Source organism: Protopterus annectens, chromosome 13.part0 (genome assembly GCF_019279795.1).
Source record: "Protopterus annectens isolate FY-2018-M chromosome 13.part0, PAN1.0, whole genome shotgun sequence".
NCBI lineage: Eukaryota > Metazoa > Chordata > Ceratodontiformes > Protopteridae > Protopterus > Protopterus annectens.
The window spans coordinates 1,276,455,557-1,276,479,030 of NC_056747.1; the positions used below are offsets into that span (position 1 = coordinate 1,276,455,557).

The window sequence follows — 23,474 nt, forward strand, 5'->3', positions numbered from 1 at the left end:
TAGAGCAACTCACACAAATAAGAGAAGACCAGAGGGACCCCCACTGAAAAAAGGGTCCTAATTACGAGCATGGCACCAAACCAAGAATCTTTTCCATTTGGACATATAGGATTTTCTGGTTGAGGGTTTCCTTGCCTCCAGTAAAACCTTGAGAACATCCTCAGAAAAGAGGTGCCTTAAAGGGATCAAAACCCTATCACCCACAATGTCAGTTGCAGAGTGGACAAGTGGCGATGGATGAGAGACCTCTTGTCTTGTTTGAGGAGATCCAGCTGGTGAGATAACTTGTGATGTTTGCCCCTGGGCAGATGCATTAAGAGGGGAACGAGTGCTGTTTCAACCAAAAGGGAGTCATTAGCAAATTTTTGGGGGAGTCTGGCTGAATCTTTCTGCAGGACTCATGGAAGGAGAGGAAGAGGAGGGAAAGCATAAAGAAACCTCCCCTTCCAAGGAAAGGAAAGGGCGTCCATCTTCCAGGCTAGATGGCATGGCACTCTAGAGCAGAAGTGAGGAAGCTGCCTGTTCAGAGAGGAGGGGAAAAGGATTTATCTGAGGAATACTTCACCAATGAATAATGTCCAGAAACACTTGTCTGTGAAGCATCCATTCGTGAACATGTGTTTTGAACCTGCTCAATGAGTCTGCCACAAGATTGTGCTCTGAAGGAGTGTATACTGCCTGAAGAGTTAACTGATAACTGAGAGTCACATCCCAACCCTGAAGTGCCATCCTGCATAGGAGGTAAAGTTTCATTAACCCTGCTTGTTGATGTACCACATAGGTGCATAGGTTCATAGGTAGGTACTAGGCTATCGGCCCAAGGGCCTACGTAAGCCTAGCCAACAAGGTTCCCTGGCTTACGCCACCCAAGAAAGTTATTTTCCTGTGCCACTGTCGAGCAGAGACACAGAAATGATCCCCGGGGTGTATTTCCTATTTCCCATCCACCCATCAAGATTTGTCTTGAAGAGTGCTAATGAAGAATTTTGCTTGACATAGATGGGTAACCTGTTCCAGAGTATGGGAAGTCTCTGGGACAGGAATCTGTCCATCCAGCGTGTCCTGTTTATTGTGGTGACAAGGATGTTCTTCGTGTTTCACTGTTGCAGTCATTACATTAGGGTAATCCGCTGGCAGATTGCCCTCAGTCGGCCTGAATAACAAAGTCTTGGGTTCTGCGTCGGTTGCTGTCTCCACTTCCATGACATCAGGTCGTCAAGGGTATAAAACATGCAGCCAATGCCATTTTAATCAATCTTTCTTGTCGCGCGGTGCCCGAAGCAGAAGCAGTTTGCAAGTGCCGGTCTGCCGACTCCTGAAATTTTCATTTTCTAGTTTCAGAACCGAAGTCTTCAAACTAAAGCTAAGTACCCCGTTGGGGAAACTTTTTCTTGCTTCTTACCGATGTCAGTAAAAGTTAATAATTGCATTAATTGTGGGAAGCAAATACCTCATAAGGATTTTCATTTGTACTGTGTTCCTTGCCTAGGCTCTGATCACAACGTGCCTTGCTGTCGGTTTTGTGCTAAATTTAACCAACGCACTATTAAGCGTCGGTATATTTTTACTTCTAAATATTTTGGTCAAAGATTTAACTACCCTGAAATGTCGTCGGTTAGCAATCCGACTACCGGAGTTCACAAAAAACGCAAGGCAAAAGACAGAGACAGACCGTCAAGGTACAAAACTGATGACTGAGCTTCTCCTAAGCCAGTCGCCGGTTCGCCGGTACTCAGTGAGGTGCTTTTGCAGCCCCTGATACCCGCTACTTTTGAGTCGCAGGCCTCTACCGAGACCCATTTGGAGTCTGGTATGCCGCGAGATTCGCAAAGTATTGAACCTGCGGATGTCTGTCCCTTGGATGGGTCCAGAGCCGCTGAGCAGGCACCGGCTTCTGAGGGTGTTTTCAGGCCTCAACATTTTTATATTAAACCGACGCCATCAACAAAAACAAGGTCAAAAACGACTTCTATGTCTAAAAAACCAACGCACGAGCTATGTGTTCAGGCTCCTATGCCTAAAAAACAAATGATCAGAATGACTGAGGATTTAGTTACCTTGATCAGGGGTTCCCAACCCCCCCGCTAAGAGGCCTAGGGAAGGCACTGATTATGAATCTTTAGATCAGGTTTCCATTTCTTCTGATTCCTCTTCTGATCAGGAATTTTCTATTCCACCTTATGAGGATTCTGATGCAGAGGAATCCATCCCATCTGCATCTCCTCCTGAGGATTACTCTTTTGGAGAGACTTTGCATACTTTAAGGGAACATTTTCACTGGGAGAGTTAGGACTTCTCTGAATCAAAAAAGAGGCTTATGGATTTCCTTCTTCTTCCTCAGCATAGGCCTTTGGCAATACCTCCTCTATTAGACCTTGTTGATGATGTGCTCTCGGAATCAAGCATGGCTCCTGATTCCCTGCCTCCGGCTCCTAGTAAGCCAGACAGATTTTACAGGGTTCCTGACTCCCACAAATTTCTTTTCAAAAATCCTGCTGCTGATCCTGAGACTATTTCTCAGGGTCCCAAGGGTGTTAAGGCTTCTACAGCTAAAATCCTACCCCTTCTGATAGAGATTCTAGGGCACTGGATAGATGGGGTAAGAAGGTTTATATGTCTGCAACCTTGGCAATCAGGGCTTTAAACTGCCAGTTTCATATACTTAAATATCAACAGCATGTTATGGGCTTACTGAAACAGAAAATGATGTTGATTTCTGATTGTATGGAAAATAGAGAGTTACAGGATTTATTGCATTCAGCAGAACAGGTTGGAAAGCATACTTTGCAATGTGGTTTTGATTTCTTGGAGGCCTCTTGCAGGGCCGCTGTAACTGGATCTGTGATAAGAAGGCATGCCTGGCTCAAGGAGCAAAACCTGCCTGATCATGTCAAAGCTAAATTGTTGGATGTCCCTTTACAGCATGATAGTCTGTTTGGTAATAAGGCAGAAGAGGTTTTAAAGAAAATGGAAGACAAAGCTAAATCTATGCAAACTGTAAAAGATTTCTTGCAAGTGCAGCCACCAAGGTTCAGTAGGCACTAGCCTACTAAGAATTGGTCCTTTCCTGTGTCCAACAGAGCCACTCAGGGCAAATGTAGGAGCTCAAAAGGCTCCAGATATCAATCACAGGGATCTTATAGGTCAAAGCAATGGGGTGCGTCCACCTCCAAATCTGGAGGTAACAAAGCACAACCCTACAGTGAGCAGTCTCAATGACTTTCCTCTAACATCTCCAAGCACTTATCTTTTGGCAGCCCCCTTAGGGGGAAAACTAGCACTTCATGCTCTAAATTGGCGGTTAATTACCCAGGACAAGTGGGTATTAAACATAGTGTTCCAGGGGTACAGATTTCATTTCCATACTTTGCCAATTCCAAACAGATGGCCAGATCTGCCACAAAACCAATGGGCAGAGGCCCAGAAACAGATCATGTCCCTCATGGATATAGGGGCTATTCAACCGGTACCAGAAAAGGAAAAAGGACAAGGATTTTATTCAAGACTTTTCCTGGTACCCAGAAAAGACAAATCATGGCATCCAATACTGGACTTATCGGTTCTGAACACGTTCCTGGACATTCCAAAATTCAAAATGCTGACTTTACAACAGCTACTGCCTATGCTAGGCAAGAATGCCTGGTTGGTAACTCTAGACTTAAAAGAGGCATACCTGCATATCCCAATAAGGGAACCTTGCAGAAGATAACTCCGCTTCAAAGCAGGTTTTTGCATTACCAATTCTCTGCACTGCCCATTGGCTTATCTACTGCGCCCAGAGTCTTTACAAAGTGCCTGGCACCAGTAATTGCATTCTGCAGACAAAGAAACATTCAAATTTATCCTTATCTGGATGATTGCCTCATTCGGGCAGAGGACAAGGACACTCTTCTTCAACGACTGGCATTTGTAAAAAGGCTTCTAGCATGCTTAGGATACACCATAAACGAAAAGAAATCACAACTGGTACCCTGTCAAATAATTACATTCCTGGGTGCAAGCTTGAATACAACTGCCCAGATGGCTTACCTCACGCCTGACAAACAAATGCAATTGACAATATACTTCAAACAAATGGCAACAAAAACCCAGTTATCTGCAAGACAAATTCTGCAGGCTTTGGGGTTCATGGCATCCTGCATTCTACTAATTTCCTATGCGAGACTGCATATGAGGAAACTTCAATGGTACCTAAAAAGCTTATGGAGTCAACATTGTCACAGCCTGGAAACAATGATTTCTCTCATTCTCTGCCTACAACAGGAGTTTCTTTGGTGGGCAGAGACATGTCACCAAAACAAGGGACTGTCATTCACTCTACCCCCTACCACCCAAACCCTAACTACAGACACATCAGACTATGCTTGGGGGGGCCCACCTGATAGGGAGATGCATTCAGGGCAAATGGACCCCAAACCAAATGCATCTACACATCAACCAGAAAAAAATGCTAGCTGTTCAGAATGCTCTGACAGCCTTCAAGGACTTACTTCATCCAGGACAACTGCTGATAAAGAAGGACAACACCACAGTTATGTGGTACATAAACAAGCAGGGGAGTACCCATTCCTACCCCCTTTGCAGACTAGCCATGGCCTTGTGGAACACAGCCTTGACTTACCAAATACATCTTCAAGCTCAATTCCTGCCAGGAAAGCAAAATACTCTGGCAGACGACCTAAGCAGAAATATTGTGGACACACACGAATGGAAACTGGATCCACAAATCTTCAGCATGTTAACACAGAAATGGGGGAGCCCAGACATAGATCTATTTGCCTTTCCCCAAAACTATCAGTTGGACAAATTCTGCACAAGAACTCATCACAAAAAAGCATGGAAAGTGGATGCCCTATCCTTCAGCTGGAAAAACCTGTCAGTCTATGCCTTTTCCCCTCTGCCTCTACTCTCCAAGGTCTTACTAAAAGTCAGACAGGAAAAACCAAAAATGATTCTAATTGCTCTGGACTGGCCTCGCCAACACTGGTACCCGCTTCTAAGGAATATGTCACACGTTCCTTTGTGGTAGTTGCCTCAAACACCTCATCTATTGCCTCAGCAGAACTATCACATTCTGCACACTCAGCTCCAAACTCTGAATCTTGCAGAATGGCTAATCAACTAATTATTCAAACCACATCTCTCAGTAAACATGTGATGGATGTCATTTTGGAAGCCAGAAGGCCTAGCACTAGAAAATCTTATGCTGATAAATGGAAGAGATTCTGTGCATGGAACCAAGCACAAGGAATAGACACAGCAAAGCCCAATATTCCTCAGATTTTACAACACTTAACTGAGATGCTTGACAAGGGCCTATCTTTTTCTTCAATAAAAATCCATGCTTCTGCCATCTCGGCTCATTACAATACAGAGCCTCCCCTCTTTTCTCATCCACTGCTAAAACAGTATCTCAGAGGGGCCAAAAATTTAAGGCCTCCCAGGAGAGCACCAACTCCTGCATGGGACCTCAGTTTTGTGCTGGAAAAACTCACCCTGCCTTCTTTTGAACCAGCAGCTACTGCGGATATAAAATTTCTTTCTTGGAAGACAGCTTTTCTTTTGGCAATCACTTCAGCTAGAAGGATTTCAGAACTACAGGCTCTCATGGCAGTGGAACCTTTCATTATTTTTTACCCGGACAGGGTGGCCCTCAGGACCAATCCTTCTTTTATGCCTAAGGTGGTATCCAGTGTGGCTCTTAACCAGACCATTCACCTGCCAACTTTTTTCCCAAATCTGCAGAACAAGGGAGAGTGGATTCTGCATTCATTGGATGTACACAGACAACTAAGATTCTACTTAAACAGGGCAAAATCTCTAAGAATGTCTGAGCAACTACTGGTAGCATTTGCTGCAGGATCAGAGGGGAAGGCTATATCAAATCAGACTATTTCTAAATGGATAAGCCATTGCACTCGTTTCTGCTACTTGCACCATGGTAAACCTGTGCCCAAGGGGATCAGATCCCATTCCACCAGAGCTGCCTCTACTTCAGCAGCTTTTCTCAGAGGGATTCCTGCCAGAGACATTCTAGAAGCTGCTACTTGGAACTCAGTTCATACGTTCACAAAGCATTATCATTTACCTCTCTTCTCTAAATCCAGGGCAGGCTTTGCCACTGCAGTCCTACAGGGCCTTATAGCTGCTCCTAATGCTGTTTAGTTCCATCCTCCCCTCCTTAGCTTTGGGATTCTACCCAAATGTAATGACTGCAACAGTGAAACACGAAGAACATAGTACAGTTGTGTACACTTACCATAAATGTAGATGTTCGAGTGTATTCACTGTTGCAGTCCGGGTTACCCACCAGCCAGCCCCCTTTTCTATACCTTTTCTTTCCTTCACTCTACTCAAAAGCCTTTGTGGTGTATTTGCTTTTAGTTGAAGGTAAATGTTTTGTTTCTAAGGTGCATTTATATATTTACTGTTTATACATATAATTTTGCTCCCCATTTGGGGGGGGCACCTGACATCTGTGGCAAGAAAAAAACGATTAAAATGACGTCGGCTGCATGTTTTATACCCCTGACGACCTGACGTCATGGAAGAGGAGACAGCAACCGACGCAGGACCGAAGACTTTGTTATTCAGACCGACTGGGGGCACCCTGCCAGCAAATTACCCTAATGTAATGATTGCAACAGTGAATACACTTGAACATCTACATTTATGGTAAGTGTGCACAACTGTACTTTTAGGTCCCTAGAGCGTGTAGCTCGAAGGGATTGGGATTTCTTTAGGTGTAGCATGTCCAACAGCTCTGGGTTTGACATAGCTTTATATGTTTGGCAGAGATCACCTCGGAGGAGGCGATATGCTACGAAGTAAAGCTGTAGTTTTTTGAGGCGGTCAGTGTAGGGCATTTGTTTCAGGCCAGTAATCCTCTTTGTGAGGTACTTCTGTGGCCTTTCCAGCTGCTGCAGATGTCTTGTGAGGTACATTCCAAAAGGGGCGTTGTACTCTATAATTGGTCTAATGAGTGTCGAGTAGAGGGGAACAATGACCTCTTTTTTCCTGGATGAGAACCCTTTCATGATGAGGTGTGCCACGTAGAAGGACTTCCTGACTACTGTGGTGATGTGACTATCAAAGGAGAGACTACTGTCCACCTGGGTCCCAAGGTCTCTTATCACACATTCATTGTTAAGTAGATTGCTGCCTATGTGGTAGTTCATGGGTACAGAGTTTTTACCAAAGTGGATGACACTGCACTTTTTGGCATTGAGCTTGAGGCCATGGCTCTGACTCCAGGCATCTGTCTCATCGAGACCCTTCTGTAGGATGTCCACATTATTTGGGAACATGACTATGGCTCCTAGTTTGCAGTCGTCTGCAAACTTCGTTAGCCAGAGGCCTTCTGTGTTAGCCTGTACTTCAGAGAAGTAGATACCAAACAGGAGAGGTCCCAGGATGGAACCCTGTGGTACTCCACTTGTCACTGCTTTGAGGTCAGATTTGGAGTCTGCAACTTTTACAGTGTGGGTTCTGTCGGTGAGCCAGTTGGCAACCCATCTTGTGATGTAGGGATTTATACCTAGTTTAGTGAGTTTAGCTATAATTCCAGAATGGGGGATGGTGTCGAAAGCCTTGGCGAGGTCAAGATAGGCTGTGTGAACCACCTTACCCTCATCTACGGCTTTGGTGACTGCCTCAAAGAAGTCTTATCAGGTTCAGGAGGCATGATCTGCCTTTCACAAACCCAAACTGGGTGGGATCCAGAGTTTGGAGGTTACCAATGTCTTTGTTTGAGTTCCATGATGATATGTTCCATGGCCCTGCAGACCAGGCTCATCAGGCTAATAGGTCATTAGTTCCCGGGATCAGTGGTGGCTCCCTCTTTATGGAGTGGGATAACTGTTGCTGTGTGCCATTTAGTGGGCACAAAGCCTGATGCGAAGCTATTATTGAACATGGTGCTTAAGTGGGGAGCCAGTTCGTTCTGAAGTTCATGTAAAACGCAGCCTGGGATGTTGTTCGGTCCCATGGATGCTGTGTTTTTGGCTTTAGAGAGTGCAGCTTTTACCTGCATAGTTGTGATTACAGGGACTATAGATATGGGCCCTTTAGGCGGTGAGAGGGGGGTAAACTTAGCACTGAACCTATCTGCCAGGATGTTGGCAATATCAGTTGGTTCTGTAATTTCTTTGCCTTTGTGCTGTAATGCAGAGCAGATCTGGGTGTTGCCATCGAGATTCTTGACATAGCTATAGAATGCTTTGTGGTTGTCCTTGGAATTGGTGGCAATTTTGTTTTTGTAGCTAGCTTTGGAGGATCTTATAAGGGATTTCAGCTTCTTACTGAGGCTGACCAGGGAGCTCCTCCACTCATGGGATTTTACTCTCTTTTGCAACAGTTTCTTCCTTCTGTTGTACAGTTTGTTTACTCCTCCACTCCTGGGATTTTACTCTCTTTTGCAACAGTTTCTTCCTTCTGTTGTACAGTTTGTTTATGGCAGGGGACCACAAGATTGGCTTCCTTTTCTTGGAGGATAGCATCTTGGTTCTGTTTGGGATAGCACGATCCACGCACTCGTGTAAGTGCTTATAGAGTGCATCTGTGTAGGATTAGCAGTTGTAACTGTATTGTCCGTCTGCATGGGTGTCATGAAGTTCACCACTTCTGTCTTAAGAAGCATGACGTTGGCTTTGGAGAAACGTTTTACTGTGGTTTCCTTAATGGGGTGGTGGGGCGGGATGTGGATATCAAGGGTGATTAGCTTATGGTCTGTTCGGACCAATGAGGAGTTGACTTCAGGTGTGGCACACCGGTCACTCATGTTGGTAATGACTAGGTCTAGGATATTATTTCCCCTGGTGGGGGACTGGATAAGTTGATCCAGGGCATTGGAGTTTATGAACTGTAGTATTGTCCATGTACACCTTCATGGGGCCAGGAAAGAACATGGGGTGAAAAGTCTGAAGGACCAGAATCAGAGCCCTCATCTCTTTGATGTTGATATGGTCTGACTTCTGATGGGGAAGCCAAAGACCCTGAACTTTTAGGTGACCAAGAGATGCCCCCGATCCCATGCCCGAGGCATCGGTGAACAGCTGTTGAGAAGGAACTGGAGGCTAAAAGGGCTGGCCTAGGTTGAGAGCAAACTGTTAAGTAAAAACCAAGAACATCCTAGAATAAAAACTCTGTTCCCATATGGGAAGGAGGGAACAGGTTGAATGGTCCCTTGGTTCAACAGGGACCCTAGAACCTCCAGGAAAGGAGGAAGTTGCTGTAGAGGAGGTTAAGGAATCCCAGAAAAAGGAGGGAGAGTCTTCCCATACCATGAAGTAACCCTGATGGATGATAGAAACAAACCAAGAATCTGAAGTGATGAGATACCAATTTGGTAGACAAAGGGAGAGCTGAACGGACAAAAGAATCTGGTCTAAAGTTGGGGGGGGGGCGTGGATTGTCGAAGAGAAGCAGGCTTATCAGATAAAGGAGTCTTCTGGGCCAAAGAAGACTGAGAAGCCTTAGCAGAGTGGCCCCACCTCCCTTCCTTACTTCTCTTAGAGGCCTGGTGGGGTTGCCTGCAAACAAAACCAGATCTAATAGGGATAGGAAAGACAAAAACATGTTTGCGGTCTTGCAAGGCTTTGCCTTTCTCTTGAAAAGACTTAAATAAGTCAGCAGCACCAGTCCCAGAAAGATGAGTATTATCCAAAAGAGCATCCAGCAGCTTGGCCTTAAGAGACTGGAATGAAGCCATGAATAACACCTTGTGACAGACCCAAAAGCCGCAGCCCTACAAGAGGCATCGGCAGCAACATAACTACACTGAGTAGAGTGGCTTGCCATTTGAAAAGCAGAACCAAAAAAGATAAGGCAGAAGATTTTCCATCAGAATCAGTGAGGGCAGAGATAACATGGCAAGCTTGAGCAATCAAAGCCAGAGCATACTTGGTCATGTGGGTCTGGTAATTAACAGCCCTAAAGGCCAAAGTAGAAGGCAATATAAGCTTTCTTGCCAATCCTCTCCATTGCCCTGCTATCCTTATCAGAAGGCAAAAGTTTGGAAGAGGGCAAAAGTTTAGAAGGTTTGTTGGAAAAGACTAACACCGTAACAGGATCAGCAGAAGGACATACAGTAAACTCTCAGTTAATCTGCGCCCATGGCGATTGGTAGATGCCGATAACTGTAGTTTCTGGTTGCTTGAGAGGTACTGTTAAAAACAGGCCTGACAAATACTGCACCCTATACTATTTGTTTGGTTTGACTTGTTCTCAGGTTGGGGAGAGAGGGAATTTATTCCTGCCTTCCTTTTTAAAACTCTAAAACTCTAAAAACATAAGGCATGTTTCTGCGGGGAGAAAACAAAGTGCAACACCTGAAAATTGTACTGTATTTCTTTAATATTTTTTGCTGGTTGCTTGAGAGTGCCAGTTGCTTGAGTTCCAGTTAATAGATAATTTACTGTATAAATAGAAATAGACAATCCACAGGAACCTCATAGAACCTATTAGATTTCTTAGGAGCAGGAGGCAGAGAATTAGGGGACTTGGAATCAGCAATGAAAGTATCTAACAAGGCAGCCAGCACAGGAGGAACTGCTGATGGTTAAGGAGTATCCACCTGAAGCAACTCATAATATCTTTTCTAAATAACCGACACTTGAGAAGAATCCCACTTAAAGAATTCCATCATCCTGACAATTGTACCTGCAAAGCACAGTTTCTCGAAAGGAGACTCAGGGTTAACAGACTCTCCTTCACCAGAACCATAACTAAAGGCAAAGGTATCTCTGAAGAATAAGACAAAGACCCCTCACCAGACAGGAAATCCTCATCTGAGGAATCTGGATCCCTAAATAATTTAGAAGGGATAGAGGTCCAAGGAAGAGCGAAAAGACAGATCATGCTGGCAGGGTCATGGCGGAGAAATAAGACATAAACACCGAACAACCTACACAGCTATTACCTGCTTCTAGAGGGATGTCCAGTGGAGGATGGACAGCTAAAGATTCTGGCCATGACTTCTTGGCCTTCTTCTTACCTAGCAGGAGTATCTCGGGGTTAAAGGATTCTGCCATGGTACCCTGGGCTAACTGTCTAAACTAGTGGTTTTCAAGGTAAATGGCCAGAGAAGAAAAATGGGTTCTGATTGTCTTATGCACAGATGCCTTACAGATATTACAAGAGGTGTGGTCGTGGAACTTGCCCAAGCAAAAAAGACACCGTTCATGACTATCCTTTTGAGGAATCTGCCACCCACATTGACATTTTCCCCTGTTGTTGACATGAACTCTAGGTAGTGATAAAAAGTACAAGACCAAGAAAGTAAATTGAAAAATAAAAAAAGATAAAGAAAAATAACCCCTAAGGGGCCCTTATCTGGTGTTGCTAAATAGTCAGCACAGCAACAAAATGTTCAAACCTCCTGGCAGCAATGGCATTCAAACTGACGGCAAAAGAAGTTCTGGGTAGATGTGTCTGTACATCCCTTTTATACCCTACGTTCTGTGTAGTGGGTATAAATGTGACGTATGGTACAAACACGAAAAGTTATCTGTACTGGTTGAGCGACAGGCTGCGCAGGGCAGGACATCCCTTCTTTAATGAATACTGCAACAGTGATATAAAAGGATATCTCACTATCTAGTAGATTTTCAAATGCAGGTTGGAGGGCTGCAGCATTGACACCCCCCCCCAATCCAGCTCCTTTGCTTTCTAAAAAAACTCGTAGCAACTAGCATGGGGGACTGGATAGACCAGGTGGGAGAGGGTGGCAGTGAACAGCTAATGCCGATTTGCCCATCCTGGGTGAGGAGGAAGAGGCAGTGTGACTTACTGCACTAGCAGCATGGAAAGCCTGGTAGGGTATGTGCTTGCAAGTGGTGTGCCGCTTGGCTAGGAGGTCATGCATGTGCTGTAATGAGCATGCACACCTCCTGAAGGCACACATATTGGAGCTTACAAGGTTGCCATGGGGTGATGATGGGTTATGCATGCTCCTTGGAAGCAGTATGTTGCTGCAGCAGCAGCCATGATCTTCTCACTGGCCCTAAATATAGGTCAGGTAGAGCCTGGGGAGGCTAAGGTATGTCCGATCAATCACTGAAGGTAAACAAGGAGAGGACCTGGCAGCAGCTGGTCTTCAGCTGCAGGAAGCTAAAACAAATGTTTGGCTAAAAAAAAGAAAACTCATAGCACTTGGGGATATTTGGACCCTTTGTTCTCCTTTTCTTGGTGAGGCACTAAAATTATCTTTTAGATACAGTAGTTATCCCTTTCTGTATTGCTCCACAGTAGCAGGCATGTTTGTTTAGAAATTGTTGTCTTCTTTTCCACACAGAAAATTAACTGAAGATGAAGCAGCTTGCTTTCTCTTTTCTACCCTGTATGTTACTGATGTCTTCAGTGTGGAGAGATCATTCTGCCATGGGACATCCAAAGTTGTGAAGGTCAGGCCAGATGGGCAGATGTCCACTGCTGCTAATTTCCTTCTGTAATGAGTGGCACTCATCTTTGTGTTTTAACATCAACTTCTATGGTGACTTTGTCTCGCAGCTGTACTTTCTTCCAAAAAGACAGTTTTCTTTTTATTTTCCCTTTCACATCTCCCCTTCCATTTATGTTGTTCTGAAATTGGTACCTTTTTCAGCTACTCTGGGTATTGTGTTCGCTAGCTTGTTGCTGGACTGACAGAAAGACTTCTGCCTTGTGATCTGTACTTCTGACTTTGAAGTCCCTCTTCAGTGAGATGCTGTTGCAGATGTCCTTCAAGGATGCATCTGCAGTCCTTACATATGGGTTGTCCTGCCTCAGGCAACCCTTCGGTCGGCCGGATTCCAAAGTCTGGGTCCGGCGTCGGCTGATGTCGCCCCTCTCCCGACGTCAGAGCGCCTGGGATATAAAAGCGTCAGCCGACGCCATCTTCCCCAGTCTTTCTTGCCGCGTGGTGCCCGAAGCAGAAGCAGTTCGCAAGTGCCGGTCGGCCAGCTCCTGTAATTTCAGCTACCTGAAGACTTCAAAAAGCTAAGTACCCCATTGGGGACTCTTTCTTGCCTCAGCCGATGTCAGATCAAACGGTTAAAGTTAATAATTGTTTAACTTGTGGGAAACAAATACCTCATAAGGATTTCCACTCTTACTGCCTCCCCTGCCTAGGCCCAGACCACGACGTCTCGGCCTGTGCAGCCTGTGCCTCCTTCAATAGACGCACTCTTAGGCGTCGGTCGGAGTTTGCAGAGGAATTTTTTGGGGATAGTTACTGTTACAAGATGCCGTCGGAGCTTCCGACTACTCATTTAACCAAAAAACGGAAGGACAAGGACCAACACACGCAGACCGTGGTTTCGGCTGAAACCACGCCTAGGCCTACCGCGAGTGTATCGGTATCTGTTGAAACAGAATCCTTGGTGCTTCCGACCGACGAAACCGCACAACCGACAACCTCAGTCCCGGAGGCCACCTCTGAGTCGGTCATAGAATTCCCCTCTGAAACCGGTGCTCTGGAAACAACCGACACCATTTCTCTAGATAAAACTACTCCAGCACGTGGGGCAGCCAGGCCTCCTGCATCCATGTCCATAAAGGCATTTACACGTGCTAAAGCTGCTAAACAGCCAAAATCTCTCCCTCCCAAGGCTATTCCTCAGGGATCCACTACCGGTTCACAGATTTTAAGTTTAGCTGAGGACCTTATTACCTTAATTAGGGGCTCTCAGCCACATCCGGACAGGGGCTCTCAACCTCCTCTAGACAAAAGGCCCAGGGTTGAGCACACTGATCCCCAGTCTTCTGATGAGGCCTCAGATGACTCTGCCCTATCAGACTACCAGGAGGAGGCCTTTACGGCCTACGAGGATTCTGATGCAGAGGAATCTATTCCCTCGGCCTCCCCTCCCGAAGAGTTGTCCTTTGGGGAGACCCTTCACTCCATGAGAGAGCATTTCAAATGGCAGGGCCAGGAATTCTCTGATTCCAGGAAGAGATTAAGGACTTTTTTGCATTTACCTCAGCATAGACCTTTGGCTATTCCTCCTGTTTTAAATGTCATTGATGATGTGTGCTCTGAGTCTAGCATTTCTCCTGACTCCCTTCCTCCGGCTCCTGTCAAACCCGACAGGTACTACAGGGTCCCGGACTCACATCATTTCCTTTACAAGGGCCACTCTGCTGACCCAGAAACTATTTCACAGGGCCCTAAAGGGGTTGCAACCACCACTACTAAAAATCCACTTCCTTCTGAAAGGGAGTCCAGGGCTTTAGAGAGATGGGGTAAAAAAGTGTATACTTCTTCCACTCTTTCTATGAGGGCATTAAATTGTCAGTTCCATATGATACAGTACCAAGAGTATTTGTTAGATGAATTGCATAAAAAACTATCTTCGCCTGAACCCCTAGATCGCAAGGCACTTCAGGATCTGGTACATAACTCCCAGCAGGTTAGCAACCATTTCTTGCAGTGTGGTTATGATGCATTGGAAGCTTCATGTAGGTCAGCAATGACAGGTGCAGTCATACGTAGACATGCTTGGCTGAAGGAACAAACTCTGCCAGATCATGTTAAAGCAGAGCTTCTTGATGCTCCGTTGGAAAAGCAAAATTTATTTGGCTCCACGGCTCAGGAGGTCTTAAAGAAATTTGAGGAAAAGGCTAAATCTGTACAAACAGTCAAAGATTTTCTCCAGGTCCAACCACCAAGATTCAGCAGAAATTGGCCTTCTAAGAATTGGTCCTTTCCGGACACAGACAGATCTCAAAGAGGCAGAAACAGGCATGCCAGAGGTAGAGGGCAAGCTCGAGGCTCCTACAGAGGACGTCAATGGCAGCCTCCTAACCAGAGAGGTACTGCAGGGCCTACAACTACTACACAAGGACCATCTCAATGACTTGACTTTGACCCCGCCAACCAGGGCTCAATTGGAAGCACCTTTGGGCGGAAAGCTATCTTTATTCTCAAAAAATTGGCATAGTATTACAAAGGACAAATGGATACTGCAAATAATAAACAAAGGATACAGATTCCATTTTCATACATTACCAAAAAGACAAGGCATGCCAAACCTGCCACCAAAGCAAAGGGCAGAAGCTTTCAAGCAAATTTCCAAACTACTACAAATGAAAGCAATAGAAAAGGTTCCTCTCACAGAACAAGGCCAAGGATTTTATTCCAGACTATTCCTTGTTCCAAGAAAAGAAAAGCAATGGAGGCCTATTCTGGACTTGTCCGCACTGAATACTTACCTCATTGTGCCAAAATTCAAAATGCTGACCTTACAGCAACTCCTTCCCATGCTGGGCAAGGGGTCCTGGCTGGTAACTCTAGACCTCAAGGAGGCATACCTGCATGTCCCTATCAGACAAAGTTGCAGAAGACACCTCAGATTTCTTGCAGGTTCAGAGCATTATCAATTCTCAGCATTGGCTTTTGGCTTATCTACTGCGCCCAGAGTATTCACGAAATGCCTGGCATCAGTAATTGCACATTGCAGACTTCACGGGATTCAAATATACCCATACCTGGACGACTGCCTCATACAAGCGGACAGCCAGCTAACACTGGTAAAACACTTAAACTATGCCATCCGACTACTACAGGCCTTGGGATACACAGTCAACATTCAGAAATCAAGACTTGTTCCATCCCAACGAATAATTTTCCTGGGTGCAAAACTGGATACAAACACCCAAATGACTTTTCTCACAGAAGAAAAACAAGCACAATTACCGGATTACTTCAGAAATCTGACAACACAAACCCAGCTTACTGCAAGGAAGATCCTGCAGGCCATGGGTTTCATGGCATCTTGCATTCTTCTGATTCCACTAGCAAGGCTGCATATGAGGAAACTACAATGGTATCTAAGGAGTCTATGGTCTCAGCAGAGTCACAGCCTAGAAACTTTGATCCCCCTCATTCCATGCCTTCAAAAGGAATTCCTGTGGTGGGCAAAAGCAAGCCAGTCAAACAAGGGCCTGCCTTTCAGCAAACCACATACCAGCCAAACCATTACAATGGACGCCTCAGACCATGGATGGGGAGCACACATGGAGGGCAAATGCATTCAAGGACAATGGACACAAAAAGAGTTGCATCTGCACATCAACCAAAAGGAAATGCTGGCAGTTATACATTCCATCGAGGCCTTCAAGCACTTCCTGCACCAAGGTCACCTGTTAATAAAGACAGACAATACCACAGTTATGTGGTACATAAACAAACAAGGAGGTACCCATTCATACCCTCTTTGCAGGCTGGCAATGAATCTGTGGGAACTTTCCCTAAACCTCAATATAGAGCTCCATTCCCAGTTCGTACCAGGAAAAGACAATGTACTGGCGGACAGCCTGAGCAGAAACATCATGGATGCACACGAATGGATGTTGCACCCAGATATCTTTCTCCAGATAACACAATCATGGGGAAGGCCGGACATAGATCTATTTGCCTCCCACCACAACCATCAACTGAGGAAATTCTGCACAAGGACATACCATCCTCAAGCATGGAAAGTGGACGCCCTCTCCTTCAGCCGGAAAACTCTAACAGTTTATGCATTCCCACCGCTGCCATTAATGACCAAGGTCTTACTGAAGATCAGGACAGAGCAACCAAACGTAATTCTGATAGCTCCGGACTGGCCAAGACAACACTGGTACCCACTGTTAAGGAGCATGTCACGCACGAAACCTTGGCCTCTACCACAATGGCTACTTCTACTGACACAACACAATTGCAAGACTCCGCACTCCAGCCTCAAAACCTTACAGCTGACAGCCTGGAAAATACCTTGACTCCTCGCCAGGATAAGCTATCCAAGAGGGTACAGGATATCATCATGGAAGCCCGGCGGCCTTCCACAAGAAAAGCATATTCAGCAAAATGGAAAAGATTTCGTACCTGGAGCACCACAAAAGGTCAAGATCCGACAGTCATGAGCATTCCACATATTTTGGAATACTTGGCTGAAATGTTCCATAATGGCCTTTCTTATTCCTCCATAAAAATTCATGCTTCAGCAATTTCAGCAGAGTACAACACTGATCCACCTGTATTCTCTCATCCTCTACTAAGGCAGTTTCTAAGAGGGATAAAAAACATCAACCCTCCAAGGAAACCACCAGTGCCTACATGGGACCTTAACTTCGTGTTGGAAAAATTAACTCTCCCTCCCTTTGAACCAGCAGCATCTTCAGAACTACAATTCCTATCTTGGAAGACTGCCTTCCTTCTGGCCATAACCTCAGCAAGAAAAGTATCTGAATTACAGGCCCTCATGGCAGTTCAGCCATTCCTCATTTTTCATCAGGACAGAGTGTCTTTGAGAGCCAATCCTTCTTTCATGCCAAAGGTGGTATCCAGGGTTTCACTGAACCAAACTATTCACCTGCCGACCTTCTTTCCAAATCCACAAAATAAAGGAGAGAACTTCTGCATACTTTGGACATCCACAGACAGTTGCGTTACTACTTGGACAGAACTAAGACTTACAGAAAAACTGACCAACTCTTTGTAGCATATGCTGCTGGTGTACAAGGAAAAGCAATTTCCAAACAGACAATTTCAAAATGGATAGGAAATTGCATTCGGTTCTGTTACTCCTTTCATGGAAAAGCTGTGCCAGTTAACATAAGGCCTCATTCCACCAGAGCAACAGCCACCTCCACAGCCTTCTTAAGAGGGGTGGCTACAAAGGACATTTTAGAAGCTGCTACATGGAGCTCTGTGCATACATTTTCTAAGCATTACAACTTGCCCTTATATTCCAGATCCAGAGCAGGCTTTGCTAGTGCAGTCCTGCAGGGCATATTAGCTACACCATCTTTTTCTTAGGTCCTACCTCCCCCAGCTTAGCTATGGTATTCTACCCATATGTAAGGACTGCAGATGCATCCTTGAAGGACATAGTACAGTTTTGTACCTACCATAAATGTAGATGTCCGATAGGTATGCATCTGCAGTCAGGTTTTCCCTCCCTCCTACCCCTCTGTGGTATACTATGGGTACATATCCCTCATTTTAGCTACCTGGGGTTATCTTTTATGCTGTATTTGTTTTTTATTGATGTGCATGTTTGGAATTGTTTCCATCTCTCCAAATTTAGCCTTACTTAGAGGGCAACTGGCATCTGGGGTAAGAAAAACTGAGGAAGATGGCGTCGGCTGACGCTTTTATATCCCAGGCGCTCTGACGTCGGGAGAGGGGCGGCATCAGCCGACGCCGGACCCAGACTTTGGAATCCGGCTGACCGAAGGGCTGCCTGAGGCAGGATAACCCATATGTAAGGACTGCAGATGCATACCTATCGGACATCTACATTTATGGTAGGTACAAAACTGTACTTTTCCCTTCCTGACATTCCCAGATTGACACAGCTGTAAAATGTCTCCAACTAGCACACTTTTGTGTGTCACATTGTCACGCTGTTATGCTGTATTTGACTTGGAGGGTGCTACAAACCCCAGTGTTCACATTTTTTTCTGTTGCTCAAAATGTTTGTCTTTTAATCCTAATATATATTGGATGGCTAAACTACAGAATCTTTCCAAGAGTTCTTTTAGTTGTCAGATCACATGTATGAACCCACAGTGGAATGATTTGTACTGCATGGGAGAAGTACATAATGTGAAGAATTGTCAATAGTCCCAAAGTTTCAACCTAGCCACTCGTAGAAGAATGTAGGGGAAGCTTGAGGCCTAATTTGTTACTTAGATGCCAGCCTTGGAGGGTAACCATAGCAAGAACCAGCAGAAGGGTCTCTTGCACAACCTGGGCTGGAGTCAGAGAAACAGGAGAAAGTAAGAGACCAGGAATCCAGACATTGACCAAAGCCTCCCTTCACAAATTCCATCTCTGAGATGGTTTCTGACCCATTCTCTACCACTTACTGTCCATCAACTGCTGAGTTTGTGGCTTTTGTTCTCTGGCAGCTGGAGATGCGAGGGCTTGATGTTGGAGGACAACTCTAGCTAATTAAATTACATTTATGTGAAAATGAAGTTGAGGACCAAAGACTGTAATCTGAAAGCTCTTTTATTTAGGACTTGTTTTAGAGTAAAGCCTGGACTTGATTTAGGTTAAAGCCAAGTTGTGATAAATTTTAACTTAAAACATGTTTGATCTTTAGAAATGTGTGTCTTTATTCTCTTGCTCTAAACAGCTGTGAATAGTAATTTCCTATGTACAGATTTGTAACAAAGTTACAAAAGGACAGAACTGTTACAGTATGTAGTATAACGATGCTGGTGCTCCTAAATGATTATTTTTTCCTTGTAGAACTCGCCTCTCCCTCTGAAGTATCGAGTACAGCCAACTTGCAAACGATTAAAACTAAACCACAGAGCAAACACAGATGGTGTCAACCTAAATGGCAACTCAGAAAGTGACTCAGTCAGTGAGAAGGCAAACAGTCCTGCTACGGTGCCATCAGCTTCCTCCTCCTTGCCGAGTCCGGTTGCTTCTTGCCAAGAGTCACCCAACCCAGGAAGTCAGACAAACACCCCAGCAGTTATTACAGCTAACACAGCCTTACTCAACGGAAGCACAAACTGCCATCAGATGCCTTCTGAAGCCTGCACTGGACATAAAGTGACTACAAATGGTGTTACAGGTTCACCATTAAGTTAAACAGCACCTTCTACTCAGAAGATTATATAAATATATATCTATATATATATATATATATTCAAACATATTTTCTAATGATTCACAAAGAGTACTTTAATTTAAACTGTAGTATCTAAAGGACATTTAAATGAATCAGATTTTTTCTTTTATTTTTTTATTTTGTTTAAAAAAATAATTTATGGAGCAGCCCCATCTGATTTATGGCGACACCACCATCTTTTAAAGACAGTGTTTGCAAAATTCTTTTCTACCGTTCCACTGCTCAAAAGGGGCAAATTAGTTCCTAGCATGTAGGCTGTAAAGAGAAGGGTGTGTAAGTTTCAGATGCTATGCAGACTGTTTTTATAAGTATATCTGCTGTAGCTAGACTAACTGTGTTCCTTGAAGGGATTTGTTGCACATTGTTTGACAATGCCCACTGTTTTAAAAAGTAATTAGCTGTTCTCAGTGTATAATATATTGTCTGGCTTGGCATTTTAAAACAACTGCATGTAGTTCTTGGCAGCATTTACGCTCTTTTGTTGTTTCTTTTTTTCCTATACTCTCATCTTAGATATAACCAGAAACTATAAAGTAATGAGGTCATGCAAAGAAAACATTTGCTTTACCAAAAACATCGATCAGCATTCCGTCTTTGTGCACTACCAGATGTTGCCAGTAGATAGCAGTGTTACACAGCAGTGTTACACATCTCCATTCCCCTAAACTGCTGTAAACCACAGGGTGCTAAAATATAGATTCATAGATTATTTCTAGGCTAGCTGCCTTCATGGACCATTTTTAAGCCTAGCCAGTTACCCCCTGTGAGAATTAAATCCTGCACCTTGTGCTTCTAAGGTAAACACCTTAAGCATTACACCACCCTCCCACCTGTTACAGAGCTTATGTTGTATATGCAGTAACTGTTTCACCAAGTTGTTAGGGTCTGTATAACTTCTTCAGAGCACACCTCTCAACTGTCCATGACTTTGTAATACTTTTGCCCTGTCATCATAAAATTTTCAATTTTCAGGTATTTCAATGAGGATTCCAGTGAGTCACTAATACCAGATGTTAGAGATCAGTTGATCTTAATTGTTGATGCAAAAACCTGTTTATTAACTTTTAAGTGAATTACACTGCTAATTAAAAATTGTCCATTATTTTGGATGTTTGACTGTCTCCCCATGTTTTGCTATTGTTCCTGATTCTTTTGCAAAAAAGTTGAGAGTTATACTTCACAGGCACCATAACCAAGTCTGTGTAGTTGAATTGCAAAATAATTCAGTGTAATTGCACAAAATGTAATGATCTTAGTTATCTACAGTATTTCTTGTGGGAGGCAAAGCCCCACTACCCTATACAGGGCATGACACCCTGTACATTCAAAAAACTTAACCAAAACCTTAATCCTAACCCCACCCCCAGTCTAATCTTGGAGTTAATGAATTTGGGCACCTACTGCAGCAGTGATACTCAACTAACTGGCATTTTGTTGAGTTAACGCTCAGACAGATTGAATTAGACTAAAATTGTTCAGCAACATTTTCCACAAACAAGCACCCTGCACCCACTGTTACAGTATAGTATTTTAAGTCATGCTTTTGGCCACTCAAACAGAACCATTTACCAGTGTCTGTAAAAGTGTATTTCAGTATGAAACCACATTTTATACCGTTGTACTGTTTTAAAATGAGGGTATGCAAAGATAAGTATTTTTTATATATATAATCTGATGCTTTTGAGGTACCACATCGTAATCCCTTGCTTTTTTTCATCTTTTTAACAGTTCCTTTACCAGGTGAAGCAGCTCACCTGTTATGGTTCGCTTGTGCTAGGTTATGCTAATAAGTAGCTTTATCCATATACAGGCTTGCAAGCATTGGCTGCCATCTTTTCATCATTGTATGGTAGTCTAACTCTGAAGTGGCAAACACCAGGGAGGCAGCACTTCTTAACACATGCACTTCACTAGTACACACCTGTCGGTAACAAGAGACTCACTTTCAGGTGTGAGATGCTGGTGGACAAAGCAGTAGGGCCAGCACTTGACAAGGCAGCTGTTATTATATGGCAGCCTATTACACACCAGAAGGACTACCTGAGCTGTGAAGATGCTGCATATTTACACCTGCAAAGAGCAATAGTATTAGTTATATTGTAGTCTGCTGTACTTTTAATTGGAGTTGAGAGAGAGTGTCCCACATGCCTGACTGCTTCACACAGTTGCTCAGGTTTACTTGGGATCTTTTGAATTGTTAGCCAGTGTAATATGGTCTCCACGTACTGAATGCCCCCCATTCTTATTCTTAGGGAACCAAACCGAAAGAATGACGTTCTTCATTCTGAGTGTCATTGTACTGTTGATTACACTGTTGTTGTGATTTCTGGAGTTACTCAGCATAAAGGAGATAACTGAAGCCTTGGTTTGGAAACTTTCAGTAGAAGTAATGCAAACAATGTATGACACTGTCTATTATTGATGCAGAAGGCACAGCTGAATATCGTCAGTCATCTGCAGAGTAAAATAGTAAGCTTCACTCATCGTGTTGGCTGCCATCTTGTGATTTATAGCTTGAGTCCTGCAGATTGAAAAAAAAACGTAAAGCAATATTCCTTTCGCATTAAAGAGGTGTTTCTGATTTTAGAAGATGGAGGCATTTTATCTTAATTTGGCCACAGCAAAGTCATCACTGCAAGGCTTGTATTTAAAATTTTGAAAATCCAGACCATGGCATTTGTTTATTCCCACCCCACCCCCTTTTTTAATTACTTCAAAAGTCTGAGGTTATGTTGACATAAAACTGTAGTTGGAAAGTTCCTACAAGTTTTTTTCAGTCCACTTAAGTAGAAGTTTGGTATAAGTACCTCTTTCTTAATCTGGCTCTTTAACTTTGTTCTTCATTAAAACAAAAAGCACCCCTAATTTACTTTGCTTCTCACTTTGTAAAGTACACTTTTGTGAGACTCATTTTGTTAGCTGGGTTTTCCTTTTAATTTTTTTCTTCACTTGTGTTTGCTTGCAAGTGCCACAGTGAATCTGGTGGTGTAATCTTTGAGATTTTGGAGGATGTTGTAAGCTGTTATAGCAAAAATTGATATGGAGTTACCCTGTAGACCCACTTCACTAGTTCTGATACATTTCAGAACCGAGACCAGAAAGTGTTTAATAATGCAGTATGAAGTAAAAGATGTAATGACAGAATATATTTAAAAAGTGGTTCAAAGCCAGCCAAAAGCAGTGTATGGGTATAAATAATGCCTACATCACTGTGTTTTCAGTTATAATTAAAGTTTGTATTTTATTTATTTTTTTATCTTTATGAGCTCTTTAGTAGAATTCCTTTAATTCTTTAATTTCATTCATATAATGCTGACATCGGTACATTTGTATCAGCTATATCAGAAGGATCTCCGTAAGGTCATCACTTCATTGTAAAAAATTATCCCAATCCCTCCGAGCTACACGCTCTAGGGACCTAAACCTTGTCACCACAATAAACAGACATGCCGGAGGGATAGATACCTGTCCCAGAGACTTCCCATACTCTGGAATAAACTAGCTATCTATATCAAAGAAAGCTTCTCATTAGCACTCTTCAAGAAAAATCTTGATGATTGGATGGGAAATAGGAAATTCACCATGGAGATCACCTCTGTGCCTCTTCTCGACAGTGGCACAGGAAAATAATTTTCTTGGGTGGCAAAAGCCAGGGTACCTTTTTGGCTGGGCTTGTATAGGCCCCAGGGCCGATAGCCTAGTACCTACCTATGAACCCGATATAATTCTTAGTGCAAGTTAAGAAAGACGTAAATGTGATTCTGATTCTTTGACTCTTTTTAATTCCCAGCTTAATGTGCAGCTCAAGAAATAGTGTGGTAAACAAAAAAAAGACGGCAGAAATTTTCCACAAATGAGTTA

General features: G+C 43.8%; 1 protein-coding gene across 2 annotated transcripts in view; it reads left to right on the forward strand.

The window, feature by feature from the left end:
• Positions 1 to 23,087, forward strand: part of PCGF2 (polycomb group ring finger 2) — a 718,202-nt gene extending 695,115 nt beyond the window's left edge. For both annotated transcript variants that reach the window (XM_044055286.1, XM_044055287.1), the window contains one exon: positions 19,223 to 23,087. In XM_044055286.1, the coding sequence (XP_043911221.1) occupies positions 19,223 to 19,573 (351 nt within the window). In that variant the 3' untranslated portion in view covers positions 19,574 to 23,087. The remainder of the gene's footprint in view (positions 1 to 19,222) is intronic.
• The last annotated feature ends 387 nt before the right edge of the window (positions 23,088 to 23,474 follow it).